At 35.6% G+C, this 18522-nt stretch overlaps 1 protein-coding gene across 1 annotated transcript; it reads left to right on the top strand.

Annotated features, from left to right (window-relative positions):
- The first annotated feature begins 11592 nt into the window (after positions 1 to 11592).
- LOC112056619 (uncharacterized) lies at positions 11593 to 14406 on the top strand. The gene is made up of 3 exons (XM_052889421.1): positions 11593 to 11737; positions 12152 to 13156; positions 14369 to 14406. The coding sequence occupies exons 1-3, from the start codon at positions 11593 to 11595 to the stop codon at positions 14404 to 14406; spliced, it is 1188 nt and encodes a 395-aa protein (XP_052745381.1).
- The last annotated feature ends 4116 nt before the right edge of the window (positions 14407 to 18522 follow it).

The raw sequence follows: 18522 nt of genomic DNA, 5'->3' as shown, positions 1-18522 counted from the left end.
GGCTGTTAATTTAACATTATTACCTTAATGATAACCCGCATTGTAGCAGCGTGGTGGGTCTAAGCTCCAAATCCCCTCTCCTATAAAGAGAGCCTGGTCCTGTAGTTGGTTGTAAAATAGACTGATAATGAGGATGAAAATAACATATTACCTTTCGCTCTTTGTCTCGTTTCTCACACACTCATTTTGGTTTGAACTACAACGCCACTTACATGCTATAGTAAAATAGTAAAACGAAAAGCGGTCTTATGATGCTGAATGGAAAAGATAGGCCATGCTAAATGAAAAACCATTAGCTATAATAAAGTTCCACGATAAAAGATTAGTAGTAACAATTAAGGTAGCTCCCCAAACTGATGTTTCCAAAAAACCAAAAAGTACATTAAACTATTTAAAAACTGTAGCTAATAATAGTAATAAAATAATTACTCCATTTAATATAATGTAGAAACACACACAATTCGCAAGGGATGGAATGAAAACGTCATGCAAGAAGGCGAAAGAGAAAGTGAAAAGAATCGGCATAGTACATCATAATATGTTATTTTTTTCTAATTTATTTATTGAAACATATGTTAGAAATGAAAAGGATACAATGATCTTGGAAAATGTGTCCAGCTACTTAAGTTTTATACATCATCAAAAAAATTATAAGATCGACAAAAGAAATACGAAGCTCCTTAAAAATAATTACATATATTCGAGAAGTGCTAAATTGTATTTTTTTTACATTATCACGCTATGCCGCTGTCTGTGTCTATCAACCTGTAGCATAGTTGCAAAGCTTTCATTAAAAAAGTACTATATTGTTTTTTTTACATTATTCCTCTACAACGCTACCTTGTGTTCATCAACTTGGGGTATAAAACCTTTCAGTCCTGTGGTTGTAATTTAATCAGAAACAATATTCTTTCGGTGTATCATATATACCAAGAGTAAGACATCGATATTAAATGTAAGTCTAATCGGATGTCTCTATTATAAACTCCAAAATATTCCCTATATTATGTGAGTCACTAACATAAATCAAATACATTACAATGCAAATTAGAACGAAGAAGTCCTAGCTACGAATTAAAAGGGAGTGGACTGGCATAGAGTCAGTCGAAGAATTTTTCCGCCTAGCCATGGACAAGGAAAAATTTAGAAAGCCGACCTTCAGTAATGAAGAAGCACTCTCAGTAGAAGAAGAATGCAAATAAAAAAAATTTGTACACGAGGTCCGAAGCATAACTTCGCATATCAGTAACGCTTCGCAATTCTCAGTTGCTACCATATACGCGTAGAGTGAGCACCCCCCTAAAATTTTACCTTGGCTCGTTCCTCCGCGGCGCGAGTACATATTTACTGCGAATCTTCGCGTCTCTATATACTCGAGTCTTTATTTACCTAGCGCCTAGCTTGTTCGCGCTGCTTTACTCGCTTATAGAAAAAGACCTTCGTCATCTATACTAATATTATAAAGAAATAAAGTATGCGAATTACTAGAGAATTTTCTTTATCCTCTGCATGTGTTAAGTCTGCATATCCGCATTAGGCCAGCGTGGTGGACTATTGACTTAACCCCACTCATTCTGAGAGGAGACTCGAGCTCAGCAGTGAGCCGAATATGGGTTGATAATAATGAAGTATGCGATGTTGTACCTATGGGATAATCTCTGGATCTAGTTAACCGATTTTGAAACTTTTTGTCCAATATCTACGAAGACAGCTTAGCTTTGTCTTCTATGTTTTTCCCGTATTTTCACAGGAACGGGAACTACGCGGGTGAAACCGCGGGTCGTCGACTAGTTATTTTATAAAAGCTGAAAAGCAAATGTTGAGTGGAGATCATTTAGGGTACCATATTCTATTGTAGAGACGTGGTAGCCCAGTGGATATGACCTTTGCCTTCGATTCGGAGGACGTAGATTTGAATTCGGTCCGGGGCATACCCCTCCAACTTTTCAATTATGTGAATTTTAAATTAAATTAAATATCACTTGTCTCAAACGGTGAAGGAAAAGCATCGTGAGGAAACCTGCATACCAGAGAATTTTCTTAATTCTCTACGTGTGTCTGCCAATACGCAGCCAGCGTGGCCAGCGTGGTGGACTAAAGCCGAAGGCCTAACTCCTTTCATTCGGAGAGGAGACTCGTGTTCGATAGTGAGCCGAATATGGGTTATTAATGAATTCTATTATCTGTACGTTCTATTGTTTTCTATCTTTACTTAATAATATATTTTTTTTAAATTATTGTTTTTGATGTCTTTGTTTTTTTGTGTGTCTGTGTCGAATTTTCTTTCATTGTCAACTACGGACTTTAGGGCGTGGTGGCTTTACGAGCAAAGAAGCCAAGACCAAGATTTTTTTTTTTTTGAAATTCGCCAGGGAGGTAGTTTATAGTTAATAGACGTTCGCTAAAAACGGATTTTGATTTTAAGAGTTGGATTAAGGAGTTCTAAAGACGGACGGACGGATTTTAAGAAAAATTATATTCTCACTCGCCAAGCACTTATCTAGCTACGCCAAACTACTACGCCTAAACGCCACGCCAAAGACACGCCAAAGACAATGAGCCATTTTCCTCCCCAGACACCGGGGTGAAGTACAAATAGACACAATGACCGTTAAATTATAGTAGACGACACTTTAATCATACGTGTCAATTTTAATACAAGAAACATTTTCAAAAGGTAAAATTTTAGAATTTGTTTTACTGACGATGACGAACCGATAAATATACCCAATTGTACTGAAACATCATTATCGAAAGTGTAAAAGAATTGGAGATGATGACTTGAATGGAGATGAGAGGTTTGAATATATTGATTTTTATGATACATTCGGGTAAATAAGGTCAATGTTAACTAATTTATACATAAAAAGCAAAGATTAGCTGGATATTTGCAAAATAAATAAGATTATAAAATTTCAAAATCAACTAAAAATCTTTTATTTTATTAATTAGATGTACGATGATAACGTAATTAGATGAAAATTCAAACAACTTTGGCTTCCTTACATTAATTGTGACATTTTTAATAAATAAACTATACACATAAACGCACAAATAACAAAGATATTAGTAATTTTGTTTGAACGCCCATACAAATCTAACGATCATTACGTACCTGCGACGTCATTAATTCGTACTATTTTGTATAGGGCGTTTTTCAGTGATTCGTGGCAGTGCCGCAAATCTGACCCATTAAATCCCTGTAGCTACGAAAGTAATGATCGCAGATACCCTGTTACTTTTACAAAATTGTTTTACTATTAGCATACTTTTAATTTATGTACAATTTAAAAAACAGTCATCATCCCCATTAGTTAATAAGGGTCTTTTTCCTGGGAAGATTTAAAGAAGGTCCATAGATAGCTGACATGTTTTGAATTTTCTATTGACAACAATGGCAAACGTCATCATCATCATCATTATCAACCCATATTCGGTTCACTGCTGAGCTCGAGTCTCCTCTCAGAATAGTCCACAACTGAAAAGTTGGAGGTGCATGCTCCGGACCGGATTCGAACCCACACCCTCCGGAATCGAAGGCAAAGGTCAAATCCACTGGGCTATCACGGCTCATCAACTATTAAGGAAAATAATAGTTTATCTAAGAATTATTATAAACCACACGTATTTGCACTTCTATGCAAAAAACATGATATTTACTATATAACGAAGATATCGTGACAAATAAATTAGTTAACAGCATCTTTATAGCACACTTCCGGTAGTAAGCAGATACTTCCGGTAGGTTCCAACTTTGATTTTTTTTTCCTTTTCAGCTTTTACCAAATTGTCGTCAACTATATTACTGATACTTTATCTGAGACACCATTATACACACAGGTATTTGCACTTCTATTAATAGCCATGATATCTATACTTATAATAAAAATGGTCGAATTCTATACATTTATTCGCAATTTGAGATTTTACTTATACCATTCGTAATAACAAACGTTACCGTGGCATAGAGTACTACTAGCGCCATCTAGAATCTATACTTATAATACGAATTCTGTACATTCTGTACATTGTTCTGATATTTTGAAAATTTTTGTTGAGGGGCATTATGTAATCGATACTGAAGCTAAAAATATTTTTTTTTTTAATTTTTTGTCTGTATCTGTCTGTGTTTTTTTGTTATTAGGGCATCACGCTGAAACTACTGAATGAATTCAAATGAAACTTGGCACGGTTTAAGACCATAGTACTTTTTATAGGATACTTTTTATTGCGAAAATAAAATAAGAAGGGGTGAAATAGGGGTTGAAAGTTTGTACGGATAGTCCTTCATTTTTAGAGTTACCTACAGTTTTAAAAATTTAGTTAGTCCGTCCGCTAGTTTACTACATAACGTAGATATCCTGACAAATAAATTAGTTTACAGCATCTTTATAGCACACTTCCGGTAGTAAGCAGATACTTCCGGTAGCGAGGCCGGCCGGTAACGAGATTACGCTGGCCTCTTCGGGAAAAGCTTTCACTGGATGTTTTATTGTTCTTGGACAAACGCCGGTTTCGTAACGTAGTCGGTAAGATGAATAGCTAGGTAGCTGCTGTGAGTAGAAATGGTAGTTGATTTTGCGCCCAATCCAATTCTTAATAATATAGTTATTATATTTTTATTTGTGTATATGATAAAATCCGTGTGGTGTGACAAGAATAGATAAAATAAGGAATGAGTATATAAGAGGAAGTCTGAAGGTGGCGCCAGTGACAGAAAAATTGAGGAGTAGAAGGTTAGCTTGGTATGGACATGTAAAGTCCATACCAAGCGTAGAGAGGAAAGTCATATTACTAGAAAAATGTTGAATGTGCAAGTGGAAGGTCATAAGAGGAGACGAAGGCCAAAGAAGAGATGGTTGGATTGTGTGAAAGAGGACATGTGTGTAAAAGGAATGGATGATGAGTTGACGAGTCATAGAGGAATGGAAAAGATTGACATATTTTTCCGACCCCACTGAAGTGGGATAAGGGTAAGGAGATGATGATGATATGATAAAATTCGCTATCATAATACCTATAAAAAAAGACTATATAGCTACCTACTAACTTTGTTACAATTCAAAAATTGTTGAAAAAATTCGACATTCGCCTGATTTATATAATATTTAAATATAAATATTGTATAAATCAATATAGAATATTTAAATATAAATCGCACTATTATTATAAAGGCGAAAGTTTGTGTGTAAGTGTGTAAATATGTTAGTTCCTCTTTTACTGGGACAGGAAATAGATTTTACTCTGAATTAACACAGGCTACATTTCATCCCGGAAATATCCATGGTCCCCGCGGAATTTGTGAAAAATTAAATTCCACGCGGACGAAATCGCGAGCATCCGCTAGTATTCTATAAATCAGGCGATAATAAAACGGCGCTATATTTTTAAAATATTTTCAGGTCAGAATATTACAATTTTCAGTTCTTCTGCCGTGCGGATCTCCTCGATACTGATTCGATCACGCAAAGATACTCCGAGCATAACTCGTTCCATCGCCCTCTGTCTGACTCTAATGAATATAAATAATCCAGACAGAAATTCCCATTCATAGATTATATAAACCAAAGGATATAATAGTTTTTATTGTCACGTAAGTTAATTATAAAACATAATACGAACTAAACAAACCCTTTCGATATAAATTCCGAACACAATAACAAGAGGGCGAATCGCAAAAACCATTTCCCAGTTTCTGTGTAAAATAGGGCCAAAATTAAAACTAAACCGCCTGACCCGAATTCGAAATTTAAAATCCCCTCACCACTACAAAAACAATACACACCAATAAGCGCCGCAGTGGCCAGGTATCGCCAACCCTCGTAAGAATTCCGCTTAAAAATATACGAATAGTTATATGGCGGGGGGCCGCAGGGCGCGAAGTAGGGGGTCCGGGAGCAGGAAGTGGGCTGAAGTAGTGGGGTGTTTCTGCGCCGGGTGGGGTGTCTCCTAAAAACGGTTAAGTAGCTCCCCACCCCTTTATAACTATTTTATGCGGTCCCCTTAGAAAGACAGCGAGATGGGGCCGCGGCGATACGCCTATGGCGTAGTTTAGCTTGGGGGAAGTGAAATTTTAACATGTCTAGTCTGTTAAGAATTCATGCCGGATTTATAATTAAATGTATGATTAGTATTGCGTGCTTACGTGTTGGCCTGCCCTTTGAATTTTAATTTTTGTTGCGGAAGTTGGATGATGTTTGGTTACGATATTAATAATATTCAAAATTATTTAAATAAAATGTACTTTTACAGACAAGTTAAGTTAAGATGCCTATTTCAGTAATAGATTAATGACAAGTTATTTTTTTATTGGAGATTACTGTATGTTATCTATGAATAAATTTATAAAACATCTCTTAAATGAAATAGTATTTTCCGTCTCATTCACCTTAGCTTACAGATCTTCGTACTTTAGGTAGGTACTTACGAGATGTAGTATTTTTAAAAAATATGTGTTTCCTTTTCTCTAAGTTAAGACCTTTATTTAAAGATAATCAAGAGCTTACATAATCAATAAATTTAAATCGTTTGACCTATTTCCATGAAATACAGATCAAAAATATAAATATCGCTTAATTATATTGCACTCACTGACCGCGCCACCTACATTTCCCATACTAAATGACTGGTTTTTCCTTAAACCACCTGTTTCGGAAAAAAAAATCAAAACAACAATTATTTTTTTATAAATAAGATAGGCTAAAAATAACACTTTGAAAATTCACTGCACCTTAAAATAAATATTTCACTAATGACCACCCTAAAATTACACTACGTAATCTAAAGTGCTGGTAATCCGAAGAAGGCAAAACGTTGACTGGTACTTCATAATCAACACTTATTCAAAGAAGCTTCCAGATTCACCTGTTGATATCCACTTGCAAGCAATAAAAACAGGTTTAGCATTCACCCCATTCACAAAACACCTTCAGAAAATGACACCCGTAAGAAAATAAACTGGTTCAAGTGACTACAATCTAATTCGTGGGAATATCTAATCACTTTTTTACAAACCTGTTGAGATCTCAATGCCTTTAAAGTTAGGGGAAAATAAGGTTAAAGAAACATGAATCATATCATTTGTATTACTAGTACCAATTATGTCATGAAACAAAACAGAAGATGTGTCCAAAAAATACAAAAACAGAAATAAATAATATCCTAAACATAATGAAAAGTAAATTACAATTTAAATAAAAAGCACATCAAGTCATGAAACAAAAGCATCAAATATTTTTTTTATTTGTCCATTTAAAGATGTGTGCAAAAAACACAAAAACAGAAATAAATAATACACAAAACAGAAAACTAAATTACAATCTAAATTCAAAGCACAATATAAAAATAATAATATAAGGTACCGAAAATTTTACCTACTTTTAAAATGTGAACAAACTTACCCATCGTGTTAAATATAATAATATCAGTCAAGTAAAGGGTACCTTTACATTTTGATTCTGTACAATTGACAATAAAATATCAGTTTTAAGTATGGAACTTGTTTAAATAAACTAGATTTCAAACTATCACACCATAACAGGTTAAAAAACATCAAATTCTCAACTTTATCGAATTCCCACAGTGCAACACCGCCTTACTATAGCATTGACGAAACCAGTCGACTTATTGAAAAGGATGGGTTTATTCAGTCTCAAGTCGATAACAAAATCAAGATTAGATTTGTATTGGACCGGTTCCAAAAAATGGGGTAAAAACGAGATCGGTCATTATTTTCTTTTGAATTTAATAGATTTTCTCATACTTTTTGATACAAGTTTTATAGTAACAAGTTGTATTTTATGAACGTACAATTAGTTGTTGTAAAATACTTTCTATTTTGAACAGGAACTTTCCTGGTTTGCCTTGCGTACTATTATACTATTTATAGGCAATGGCTATTACTTACTTTCAGGTGGGGTTTATGCTTGATCAGTCAATTTATGTTTTAAAAAAAGCTAATAATAATAAAATTATTTTGTTTATTATTGTTCCGATAGTTGTTGCAGCGAGAGTTTTTTATAAATTTTTAATATTATTTTGTATCATTAATAACATCGTTAAAATTAAAAAAAGACAATTTTATACTTAAATGAAAAAAAATATGTTGATCGTTCCTTCCTGTCTGCTCACATTAGGCATGATAGTAGTCAAACGTCAGCCAAAGTATCTATTAAAAAAACAGTAAAGTTTATTTTATACGAAAGTAGGAATTTATTTCAACCTTAGATGCCTTTTGTTCTTAAAATTAACTACACTTAAAAACCGACGAATTACCTGAATCTGAAATTAAATATGCAATATTTAACCGGAGTGTTGCAAACCCCTGAGCGGTTGCTTGTACCCATGTAAAAAGCCAACGTCTAAGGCGCAGAGGGCGGCGGGCGGGGGGTGGTGGAGGCGCGGTTCATATACACACCTGACACACACTAGTGTGGGTGCATTCGCCGTAAAATAAGTATGTGTGCGCTTATATTTTCATTTCAATAGTTTTTACGTTGCAACCGTAGTAGGCGTGAGGCACCAGTGTGTGAGTTAATACCGTATTGATTTACTCGGTACAGCAATGTTGGCAAGAAATTTATTATCTTCAAGTTTATAAGATAAACGGTTGCACGGAATATTGAGTATATATATAAGGCTTAAGTTTGCTAACTAGTGAAATTTTGGTAAATGTTTGTTTTGAAATATGTATTGTATTAAAGTCCTTTTGGACTCGTTAAACTAAATTATTGGGAACAAAATTATTACGATAATGCTAGAAGAAAATCTCAGGAGGCGTAGTTTGAAGATAACGATTAAGTATTTCAAAACTTTAAATTCAAAACATAAAGAAAAGTTAATAGCGGTTTTGTTATATCTTAATCTTAAAAGATTTAAACCCGCGACACTGTTCATGAGTAAATTCTTTATTTTTTCGAATATTAGATGTATATCTGCATTCCAATAATGAACAACATGAACTCTAAGTCCGCCAACCCACATTGGAGTGGCGTGTTGGGTACTCCATATTCCCTCTGCTATAAAAAGCGATGCGTAACCCTGTAGAAACCCTGCTTAGTTATCATGATAAATTATTTGTTCCCTTATGTGAATTTACTTTATTAATAATTTTATAGTTCCAAAGATAAACTTTGAAATTTATGTAAAAATTCATTTGTAGTTTAGATTAATGTAAACAAATTTATTAAAAATTGGTATTTGTCGTTTTTCAATATCGCCTCTTTTAAATTTTTGGTATCTTATCAATTATTGAGAGTCCTTGTTTAAAATCACTATGGAATGTCGAAATGGTTCAAAAGTTCTATAAAATAATTGTATTATAAAACTTTGACCAATGTTGAAAAAGTAGGGCAGTGCATTGTATCACCGACGTACCCCTATGCCCTATCAAGTGTTGCTCTGTTGTAGACGAAAACCCAATATAGATAAATACTAATAGCTGACGAGCTCTTATAGTTCGTGAGGCTACTGCTAAACCATGCTACAGCGCACATAGTAGGTATACTTATTAATTAATTACTGCAATGGTGTATCTCAACACATGTTTGTCAACTTATTTATTAACAGATAAATAAGTTGACAAAGATGTGTTCTAAACTACAAATTTATGATTGATATATTGATCAAAGATAGTTAAGGTGAGATTTTTTTCGTAGGTAATTATGTTAATGTGTGTTTATTTTGTTGTTGTTCTTTACGCTTTATTTATTCAACCTTCATGATTTTTTTTAATGAACTTTATCTCGGTAGGTAAATATAATTACGTGTGATGGAGGTTTCCGAGGAGTAATACCTTTTAGTCGTACCTACCTAAGGTAGGGTCACTTCCTCATCAAATAGGTAATAGTTGCCGTAATGATCCAATGCAAAAAATTAAAGCCCTTACTCTCTATCCGTTGATAACCCTTTTTAACCGAGTTTCAAAAAGAATGAGGTTCTAAGTTCAGTTGGATGTATGTTTATTATGTATGTTCAGCGATATTTCCGTCAATTGTTGACCGATTTTGAAAATAATTTTTTATATTGAAAGTATCTTTTTACTATCACATGAAAAAAATACCTAGATAGGTACATGAAATTAAAAGTAGGGATTATATTAACAACATTAAATCTAGTTTGGTTATTTTCGCATTTTTTTTTACAAAAAGGTTATTGTGCACAGTGTTATTACGAGACTTTTTGAATGTTTTGCAACTTAATTTAGATTTTAAAAATTTATTATTTGTAATTTCAGACCAAAGGTTGAGCGCCCCGGCGCCCGGTTGAAAAAGCAGCGTCTAAGGAGGCGAGAGGGGAGGGAGTTATATTTTAAGATGGCTTCCGCGCGAATATCGACGCGTCCCCTCCGCCCGCACCCCTCCCGCGCGCTAGGAATGTTGCCAGCACTGATTTGTTGTGGACTCGTTGAGCTGCGAAGACTTGGGCTTTACTTGCTTACATGTTTTTTACTCAAAAAACTCAGGTTTCTTTTAACAAGTCCAACATATAATTTATCTATAACAAAGTTCTTCGCCGCGTCTTTCTGTTTGTCTGTTTCATTCAATCATCTCAAAACTTTAAAACGGATTTTTAATAAATTTAGATTTCCACGATTATCATCATCATCATACCAACCGTAGACGTCCACTGCAGGAAATAGGTCTTCTACAGGGACTCCCAAACATTAAGATCCTGAGCCGCCTGCATCCAGTGATTCTCTGTTAGTCGCTTGATGTCGTCAGTCCACCTGGTGGGGGGTCGACCAACACTGCGCTTTCTAGTGCAGTATTTCGCCGATAAATAGAGTGATTTATGAGGAATGTTTTGATACAGGTATAATTTGTCAAGATTTTGTGTAAGTATATTATTTATATGACGATAATAAAGTGTTGAAAAAACCTAATCTGCTTATAAACTTTCATCGGAAACGCTGCCTAATCCCTTGGAGGAATAACAAAAACAGGCAATGTGGAATACCTATTCCTCTTTTATAGATCGTCATCGAACCTGTATAACCTGGTTCCTACAACATTTGTGTCATAGGTACTAACGACTGCTAAAAATGTCTAGTTATAATGTAACATGCCATTTTTTTGTTGGCTGGCACTTTTAAAAAGAGCCCAAAATGAATGCGTGATGAATGAATGAATGAATGAATGAAAGAGCATGAATGATCTCCTTTAGAATTAATTTGTACGTAATTCTTATAAAGTGTTCATTTAACTATTTATGTGTTCATTTTAATGTATTTATTTATATAACAAAATTATGACAGGTATATTGAAAGAAATTAAGCATTAGATATAATTTTTTGTGAAAATAACAATTTTGCTTAATATCATTGCATGTTTTTACTTACCTAATTTTGATAAATTCTTATAAAATCTTCTTTTAAACATTCAATACCATAAATTATCATGATAGAATAGTGCCAAAAATGACATTGTGACAAATATATTGAAAGAAATTACGTGAAAAGAACAAGTTTTTACTTACATAAGTATCTAATTTTGACAGGTATAGGCACAATTTCTTCGTATTTCCTGAAAATAATTGCTCGTTTTAAGGAGGATATTCGGCAAATGATTTACGTTATTCGAGGAGGGAAATAAAATGTCAACAAATGCCATGGAGACCCCATCGCTGGAAGAGAAGCAAGACAACCGTCCGAGGCCCGACGATCTCATCAACTTCTTGCCGTGGGCCTGTGGCCAGTATCAGATGGGGAAACCTATCATCTTCACCAAAATAGTGCAAAGTAAGAGCAAAGCAAAAATCTATACTAATATTATAAAGCTGAAGAGTTTGCTTGAACGCACTAATCTCAGGAATTACTGGTGCGATTTGAAAAATTCTTTCAGTGTTAAATAGCCCATTTATCGAGGAAGGCTATATATTATTAACTCAAACTATTTTTATGGAAATAGTAAGGTATCGTATATCTATAATAAATATATTAAAGCGAAAGCATCAATAAATGTCGAAAAAAATTATTGCTTGACGTAGAAAGATGATATTCGGCAGGTAGGTAGTTTATAGGCGACGTCCGCTAAGAATGAATTTTGTGGCAGTGCCGGATTAAGTCTATGGATGGAAAATATAATCGTGGGCTTCCGCTAGTTATTTAGAACAAAACAACGTATTAAATGACTTTGAATATTAATTTTTACAGACGAATATATCAGTCTAGCAACAGACAGAAATAAAAATAAGAGTCGTATTAATCAAAATATATCCAAATACGATATCGGATCAACAGATGGAAAAGATAAATCTTCAGCCGGTATATCACAATACTCGAATCGTCAAAATGCTGTCTGGATCACAGCTTACACTGACGTCATTGGGAACATAGTTGAATTGAAATTCAACAAAAACAGTCACATACCTAGTTTATTATTCTTAACTATGGCACTTGTTATCAAATATCAAATCTACCTCACGAAGATTACGATAAACCGTGGATTGGACCAATATACGATTTATGAAATGAACAAATGTGTCAAAATCAGTCATATATCTGAAGTTAATTTAGATGATACATTTTTTCTTCAAGCAAATTATGATATTCTATTAGACGGTCCGAATAATATACGCTATCTATCACTGGCTCGATGTAGAATAAACGATAAAGTTTTGAAAAACATTTCCGAAAAGCTGGCTTATCCTTTGCCTGCTTCCAAAGTACTGTCAGTGCTCATCCTGAGTTCTAATAGAATCACTGATAACGGTGTAGCGTATTTAGCAGAATCTTTAAGATCCAATCGACAATTAAGCTACATTAATTTAGCAGATAATACACTTACAGATGATGGAGCATGTCTCATACTGGATTCCCTACAATCATTCGTTTTAACACAAGAAGAAATATTAGCTGAAAAAAGAAGACACTTGCAATTTTTCAAAGATAAGAATGACATGATAGTTGAGATGGTAAAGGAATTGAGAACAGGCGAATTTGATAAAAAAGTTACCAAAAAAAAGAGTGTACGACCAGTTCCAGTTCAAGCTACGAAGAAAGGGAAATTGGAGAAGGAGAGTTCGATTAAATCTTTGGATGCAAAGAGTAGTCCAAATTTTGACTTTATGTTTTACGATAAAGCTGTTTATATGGTGGAAGAAAAGCTTGGAGATTACAATGATCCATTCAGCCTATTTAATACAAAATTAGAGGACGGTTTAAAATACTGTCGGGGAAATAATGCAGTAGCTTACTTAAATTTGGCGTATAACAATGTTAGTTACTTGACTTTAAAGAAGTTGTTAAAAGTGTTAATGTATCAAAAACTCTTAGACAGAAAGCCTAGGGGGCTAGTTAACGTATGTGTCGATGGAAACGCTCTGCCAATGTATTGTAAAGAGATGTGTGAAATTGACGAAATATTAGAAATGGGTCTCATGTCAATGGATCGTAGAATGTCAATGTACAAAAAAAGACCTGGTTCTAAAACTACGCCTCGTTGAGTGTTATTTCATAAAAATACATTTACACGGTTGATATAATCTTATTCTTCATCTTTATCAGCCGCTGGACTATCAATGACATAGGTTTCTTCCAATAACCACGGTCTCGATTCGCCAGCATCCAGCGATTCCCTGTAAGAAGCATGATGTCGTTGGTCCACCTAGTGGGGGTCGGCCTTCCACCATCTTGGGATGTCTATCACTCTTCAAAGTATGTGACACTTCAGTTCCGTGACTCGCTGAACAACGTCGGTGATTGGTTGTTCTGTGGATCTCCTTATTTCTGATTCGATCACGCAAAGATTTTCATCCACTCCATCGTCCACCGAGTGACTTTGATTGACCAATATAACATTTGACCCACGACTTAAACCTCGAGAAAAATAGCGGCCGCTCTCTCTCTCTTTCGTTTTCGCTTTCGCGAAAGCGATATTTCCGGTTAGCCGTTATTGATCGACAATGTCTCATTTTATCTTTACGTGATATTTCTTGGCACGCAATTTGGACCTATAAAATTGTACTTAGAACAACTTCACTTTAATTTTGAAATATTTAGTTATCTTTTAGTTTATTTCATTTTTATTAGAAAGTAATTCGTGCTAACGCTTTTAATTTCACTATACGATATAGTATAGTCTAGAAATAAACGAATTTAGAATTTTAATCTATTTGATTTAGAACATCCTTAGCCGCTATCGAAATTATGGTAGTCCTAGCCAACGATATTACGAGTAATTATTAGATGTTTTACGTGCCTACAAAATCACCGCACAAAGTGATCCGAATTTAGCTACTCCACTGAGTGCACACATGCACAATTTCGTGTTTACAAGACATTATAATATTTTTAGCAGACACAGAAGTGGATTAGAAAAATAAGAAAACTAATGTCGAACAAAGGTTAATGATTCACAACATTTGTCAGGACAACATACTGAAGCCGACGTGTACGGTGTACGATAAGCACCTTACATCGCAAGTCGTTCCCGCCAACGATCGTTACCCCTCTCTAACTCCCTACTCTTTACGGAAACAAGTCGTCCCACCTAGCGTCGGCACGAGACCGAGCGACGTCATATCCGTCTCAGACTACTATTTCCTACAATATATTTATGTATGTATACATATAATATAGTTTTTATATATCCTGAATAATAGGGTCAAAGTCACTCAGCGGGCGATGGAGCGAGCTATGCTTGGGGTTTCTCTGAGTGATCGAATCAGAAATGAGGAGATCCGCAGAAGAACCAAAGTCACTGACATAGCTCAGCGAGTCGCGAAGCTGAAGTGGCAATGGGCAGGCCACATAGTTCGAAGAGCCGATGGACGGTGGGGTCCCAAGGTGCAGGAATGACGACCCCGTATCGGAAAGCGCAGTGTTGGTCGACCCCCCACTAGGTGGGCTGAGGACATCAAGCGGGTTACTCGCGGCTCGAGACCGTTTTGTTTGGAAGTCCATGCAAGAGGTCTATATCCAGCAGTGGACGTCCATCGGCTGTTAGTGATGATGGTGATGATGATGATGATGATGAAATGAAATGAAGACAATTAGCCACCTTTGTTCGCCTCAGTTCCGATGCGCTAGTATCATATCTATGTAAAAATTTTCGATGAGGGTACTTAGATGTTATAAGATCCCTCGCAATAAGTTTCCGTACCTACATAATAGAGCCAATAAGCCAAACGTAACAATAGATAGAATTCCTCCACCAAGTTGCCGGCATTAATCTTCTGTAACAAAACCGCCAAGTTCGCTATACGTGTATACGTATGTATAATATTTTAATACGCGGCACGTAAGTAACGGCGCGGGATGAGATTCAAGATGGCGCCGCTTGAGTACTTCTTAGAACACTGTTACTGCGGTGCTCCTAACATGGAGATGAACTTACTCGTAATATAATTTTTAAAGCTTCAACAGTTCCAAAAAGCTACTTCGAGCTTTCACGAGTTCGGTCTCCGTCCTTTTAATACGTTCGCTGCAACACTGTTTTTTTTTGTACTTTCCTCTGGTGCATTACGAGGTTTTTTGACCTCATACTAAAACGTTGTGTGATACGAGGTCCATCGACCCCGTATATCTTGAAGACGCTAGACTTACGAGGTTAATTGACCTCGTACCGCAGCGAACGTGTTAACTATTGTTATCCATTAATGAGCGGACGGGAACAGAAATGTTGGTCATTTTTAAGTTAAGGCAAATATTATTTAAATAAAAAAAATGGTTAGCGTCATCTTTTGGAGGTCAAATCTCCCTCCTCGTAGAAGGGAGTTGGAGCTTAGACGCACGACGCTGCTTCAATGTACGATGGCGGGCATTGTAACTCTGTTTCGATCACGATCGCACGATATATGATAAGTGACTAAGGCTCTCGGGGCTTATAAGTATGTTTTCAACGAGTTACGGGATCCAACAAAACCAACTTTCCAAATGAGAATTTCTTAGAAACAAAGTTCAATGTTTTATAGCTTGTTCCAGCTTTATGGTCCGAAGTCATATAGACTAATACAGTGGTTAGGGGATAAGGCTGTCAAAGTTAAAGTTAATTTATTTCAATTAGGTTTTGTTAACGAGCTCTTTCATCAGTTAATGCTATTTGTTCATTGATAATGGTGATAATTACTCTAAAACTCAAAACTAAAGTTACGAGAATTCCAAACGCCTCTTGGTCCGGAAGAATAATAAATAATTTAAGATTTCTTTATTTTCTGTAAACCACCTTCCTTTAATGAGACTGCAGCGGCGTTTTCGGCTCTTTTGACATGTATGGATTTCGGTTTTTCGTTTCATCGATTTTGTTCAAACTGAAAATTTACTTGATAATTTTGCTTAAACTGACGTAAACGAAAATTACAATTATTTAATACAAAATTGGATCTCAAAACAAACTAAAAATCCAACCCGATCTAAACTACCGCCGAAAAATAATTTCCAATAGCGAGTCCATCTCCATAGTTGAAACTAGAAGGCGCACAAAGTTATAATATCGCTGGTTTTCGCGAAAGGGGGGTCGCCTTGGGTGGAGGGGGGTTACCGGGGAGCGCACGGCTTACTTATTTACATAATTACGTATAATTCTCCTATCTTATACGTATGACGGCGTTATGTGGTGTTAAGTGCTACATTTTGTGGCTGAATTTTGTTATGGAAGCAATTTTATTATTATAATTCATCATGTGATGGGAATTGGAGTTTATACCCACCATACCCGCCGATGTTTGTTGCGAAGACTTAGGTACTTTTGTCTTTGTTGTAAGAGGTTAATTTAAATAAGTAAGTAAATCTGAATCAAAATTCGTTTATTTCAAATGGGCTTAGTTTACAAGCACTTTTCAAACGTCAAGTTTGACTATTTGTAATGACTCTACCGGTTTGGAAGGCAGGTCCTGTTAAGAAGAGCCGGAAAAAACTCAACTTTTCTTTAAATAACTTTAAATAGTTTAAGAAACTAAAAAACACGTTTTAGCACGCACTAAAAATTACAAATATTGGTTTTTAGTCACTTGACTATTGTTTTGTATTCCTGACAGCAAACCCTTTCATTTGATATCCATATCATGGGGGTGGATTTCAATCTGCCATCTTGGGAAGGCCGCCATATTGGATTTGAAATGACGTTTCTTAGCTTGTCATGTTTTATCTCAGAGCGTGTGCAAAATTTCCAAGACCGGGAAGTGGGTAAAATTAAGATTTCAATATTTTTTACACACATACTTTCAAGTGAAGCTAATTTAAAGCGTGTAAAAATATACAGCTACATTATAATGAACAACATAGTTAAAATCATTACATTTTCTTTTACTTTTACTTCCTGTGTGAAGAAGGAGTCCAAAACGTCGATATTTTTCAACGTCAAAAACACGGTAAGTAAATAAATAGGTATCATGTGAAACTTTAGGTTGAAAAATACATTACATATACGTTACACATCTATACTAATATTATAAGAGATTTGTAAGTTTGCCTTTTTTTGACCGGGCATCACGCTGAAACTACAGAATGAATTCAAATGATACTTAAGACGATTTGAGACCATAATACGTAGAAGGATAATAGGATACTTTTTGTTGCGAAAACAAAATCAGAAATGGGTGAAGTAGGGGTAGAAAGTTTTTACGGAAAGTCCTTAATTTTTCTAGGTACATTTATAAATGTAAAATGATAAGTGGACTGTTTATTAGGTATAAGTTATAAAACTTGTAAAATAGAATGTGAAATAGGGGTTGAAAGTTGACATCGATTTTTACGCGGACGAAGTCGCGGGCGTCCGCTAGTATATTATAAAGACGTTTCACGTCAAAAATCGAACCTGAGACCTTTGTCAAGCAGAGACAACAGAGGCAGTCAAGTTTAATATGAAGCGGAGAAGGAATCCAAGTCGCGGCTGCACGTCGCTCGCTGCGGCGCCTTTCAATCTAACTTTGCTCTTTACTTTGCTTTCTTGCAGCACAGGGTTGCCACTGTTCTGTTTCTTGAGATATTATTATTTTTTTTACTATCGGTTTATCGGTTTTCTGTTTTGGTGCGGTGAGGAGATTGTTAATGTATTTATTCTATCCTCTTAAATGTAATTGTGTATCTTCTAACATATTTTATAAGTTATCTTAATGTAACTAACCAATGGGCCTTTGTTGCCATAAATAAAGAAATTATTATTATTATAACAGCTTTTTTTAAAATGCAAATATAGGTACTTGTGAACGTTTGTACAGGCTAGCTGATGTCCTTACCTTACCTTATCCGCCGATAGACGCCCACTGCTGGACATAGGCCTCTTGCATGGACCTCTAAGCACAATGATCTCGAGACGCCAGCATCCAGCGGCTCTCTACAACCCGCTTGATATCCTCGGTCCACCTAGTGGGGGGTCGCCCAACACTGCGCTTTTCGGTGCGGGGTCGCCATCCCAGCACCTTGGGACCCCAACGTCCATCGGATCTTCGAACTATGTATATATCGTCGTTATCAACCCATATACGGCTCACTGCCGAGCTCGAGTCTCCTCGCAGAATGAGAGGGGTTAGGCCAATAGTCCACCACGCTGGCCCAATGCGGATTGGCAGACTTCACACACGCAG

The sequence above is a fragment of the Bicyclus anynana genome, chromosome 25 (genome assembly GCF_947172395.1).
Source record: "Bicyclus anynana chromosome 25, ilBicAnyn1.1, whole genome shotgun sequence".
In the NCBI taxonomy this organism is placed as follows: domain Eukaryota; kingdom Metazoa; phylum Arthropoda; class Insecta; order Lepidoptera; family Nymphalidae; genus Bicyclus; species Bicyclus anynana.
This window is presented reverse-complemented; position numbering and strand designations above follow the sequence as displayed.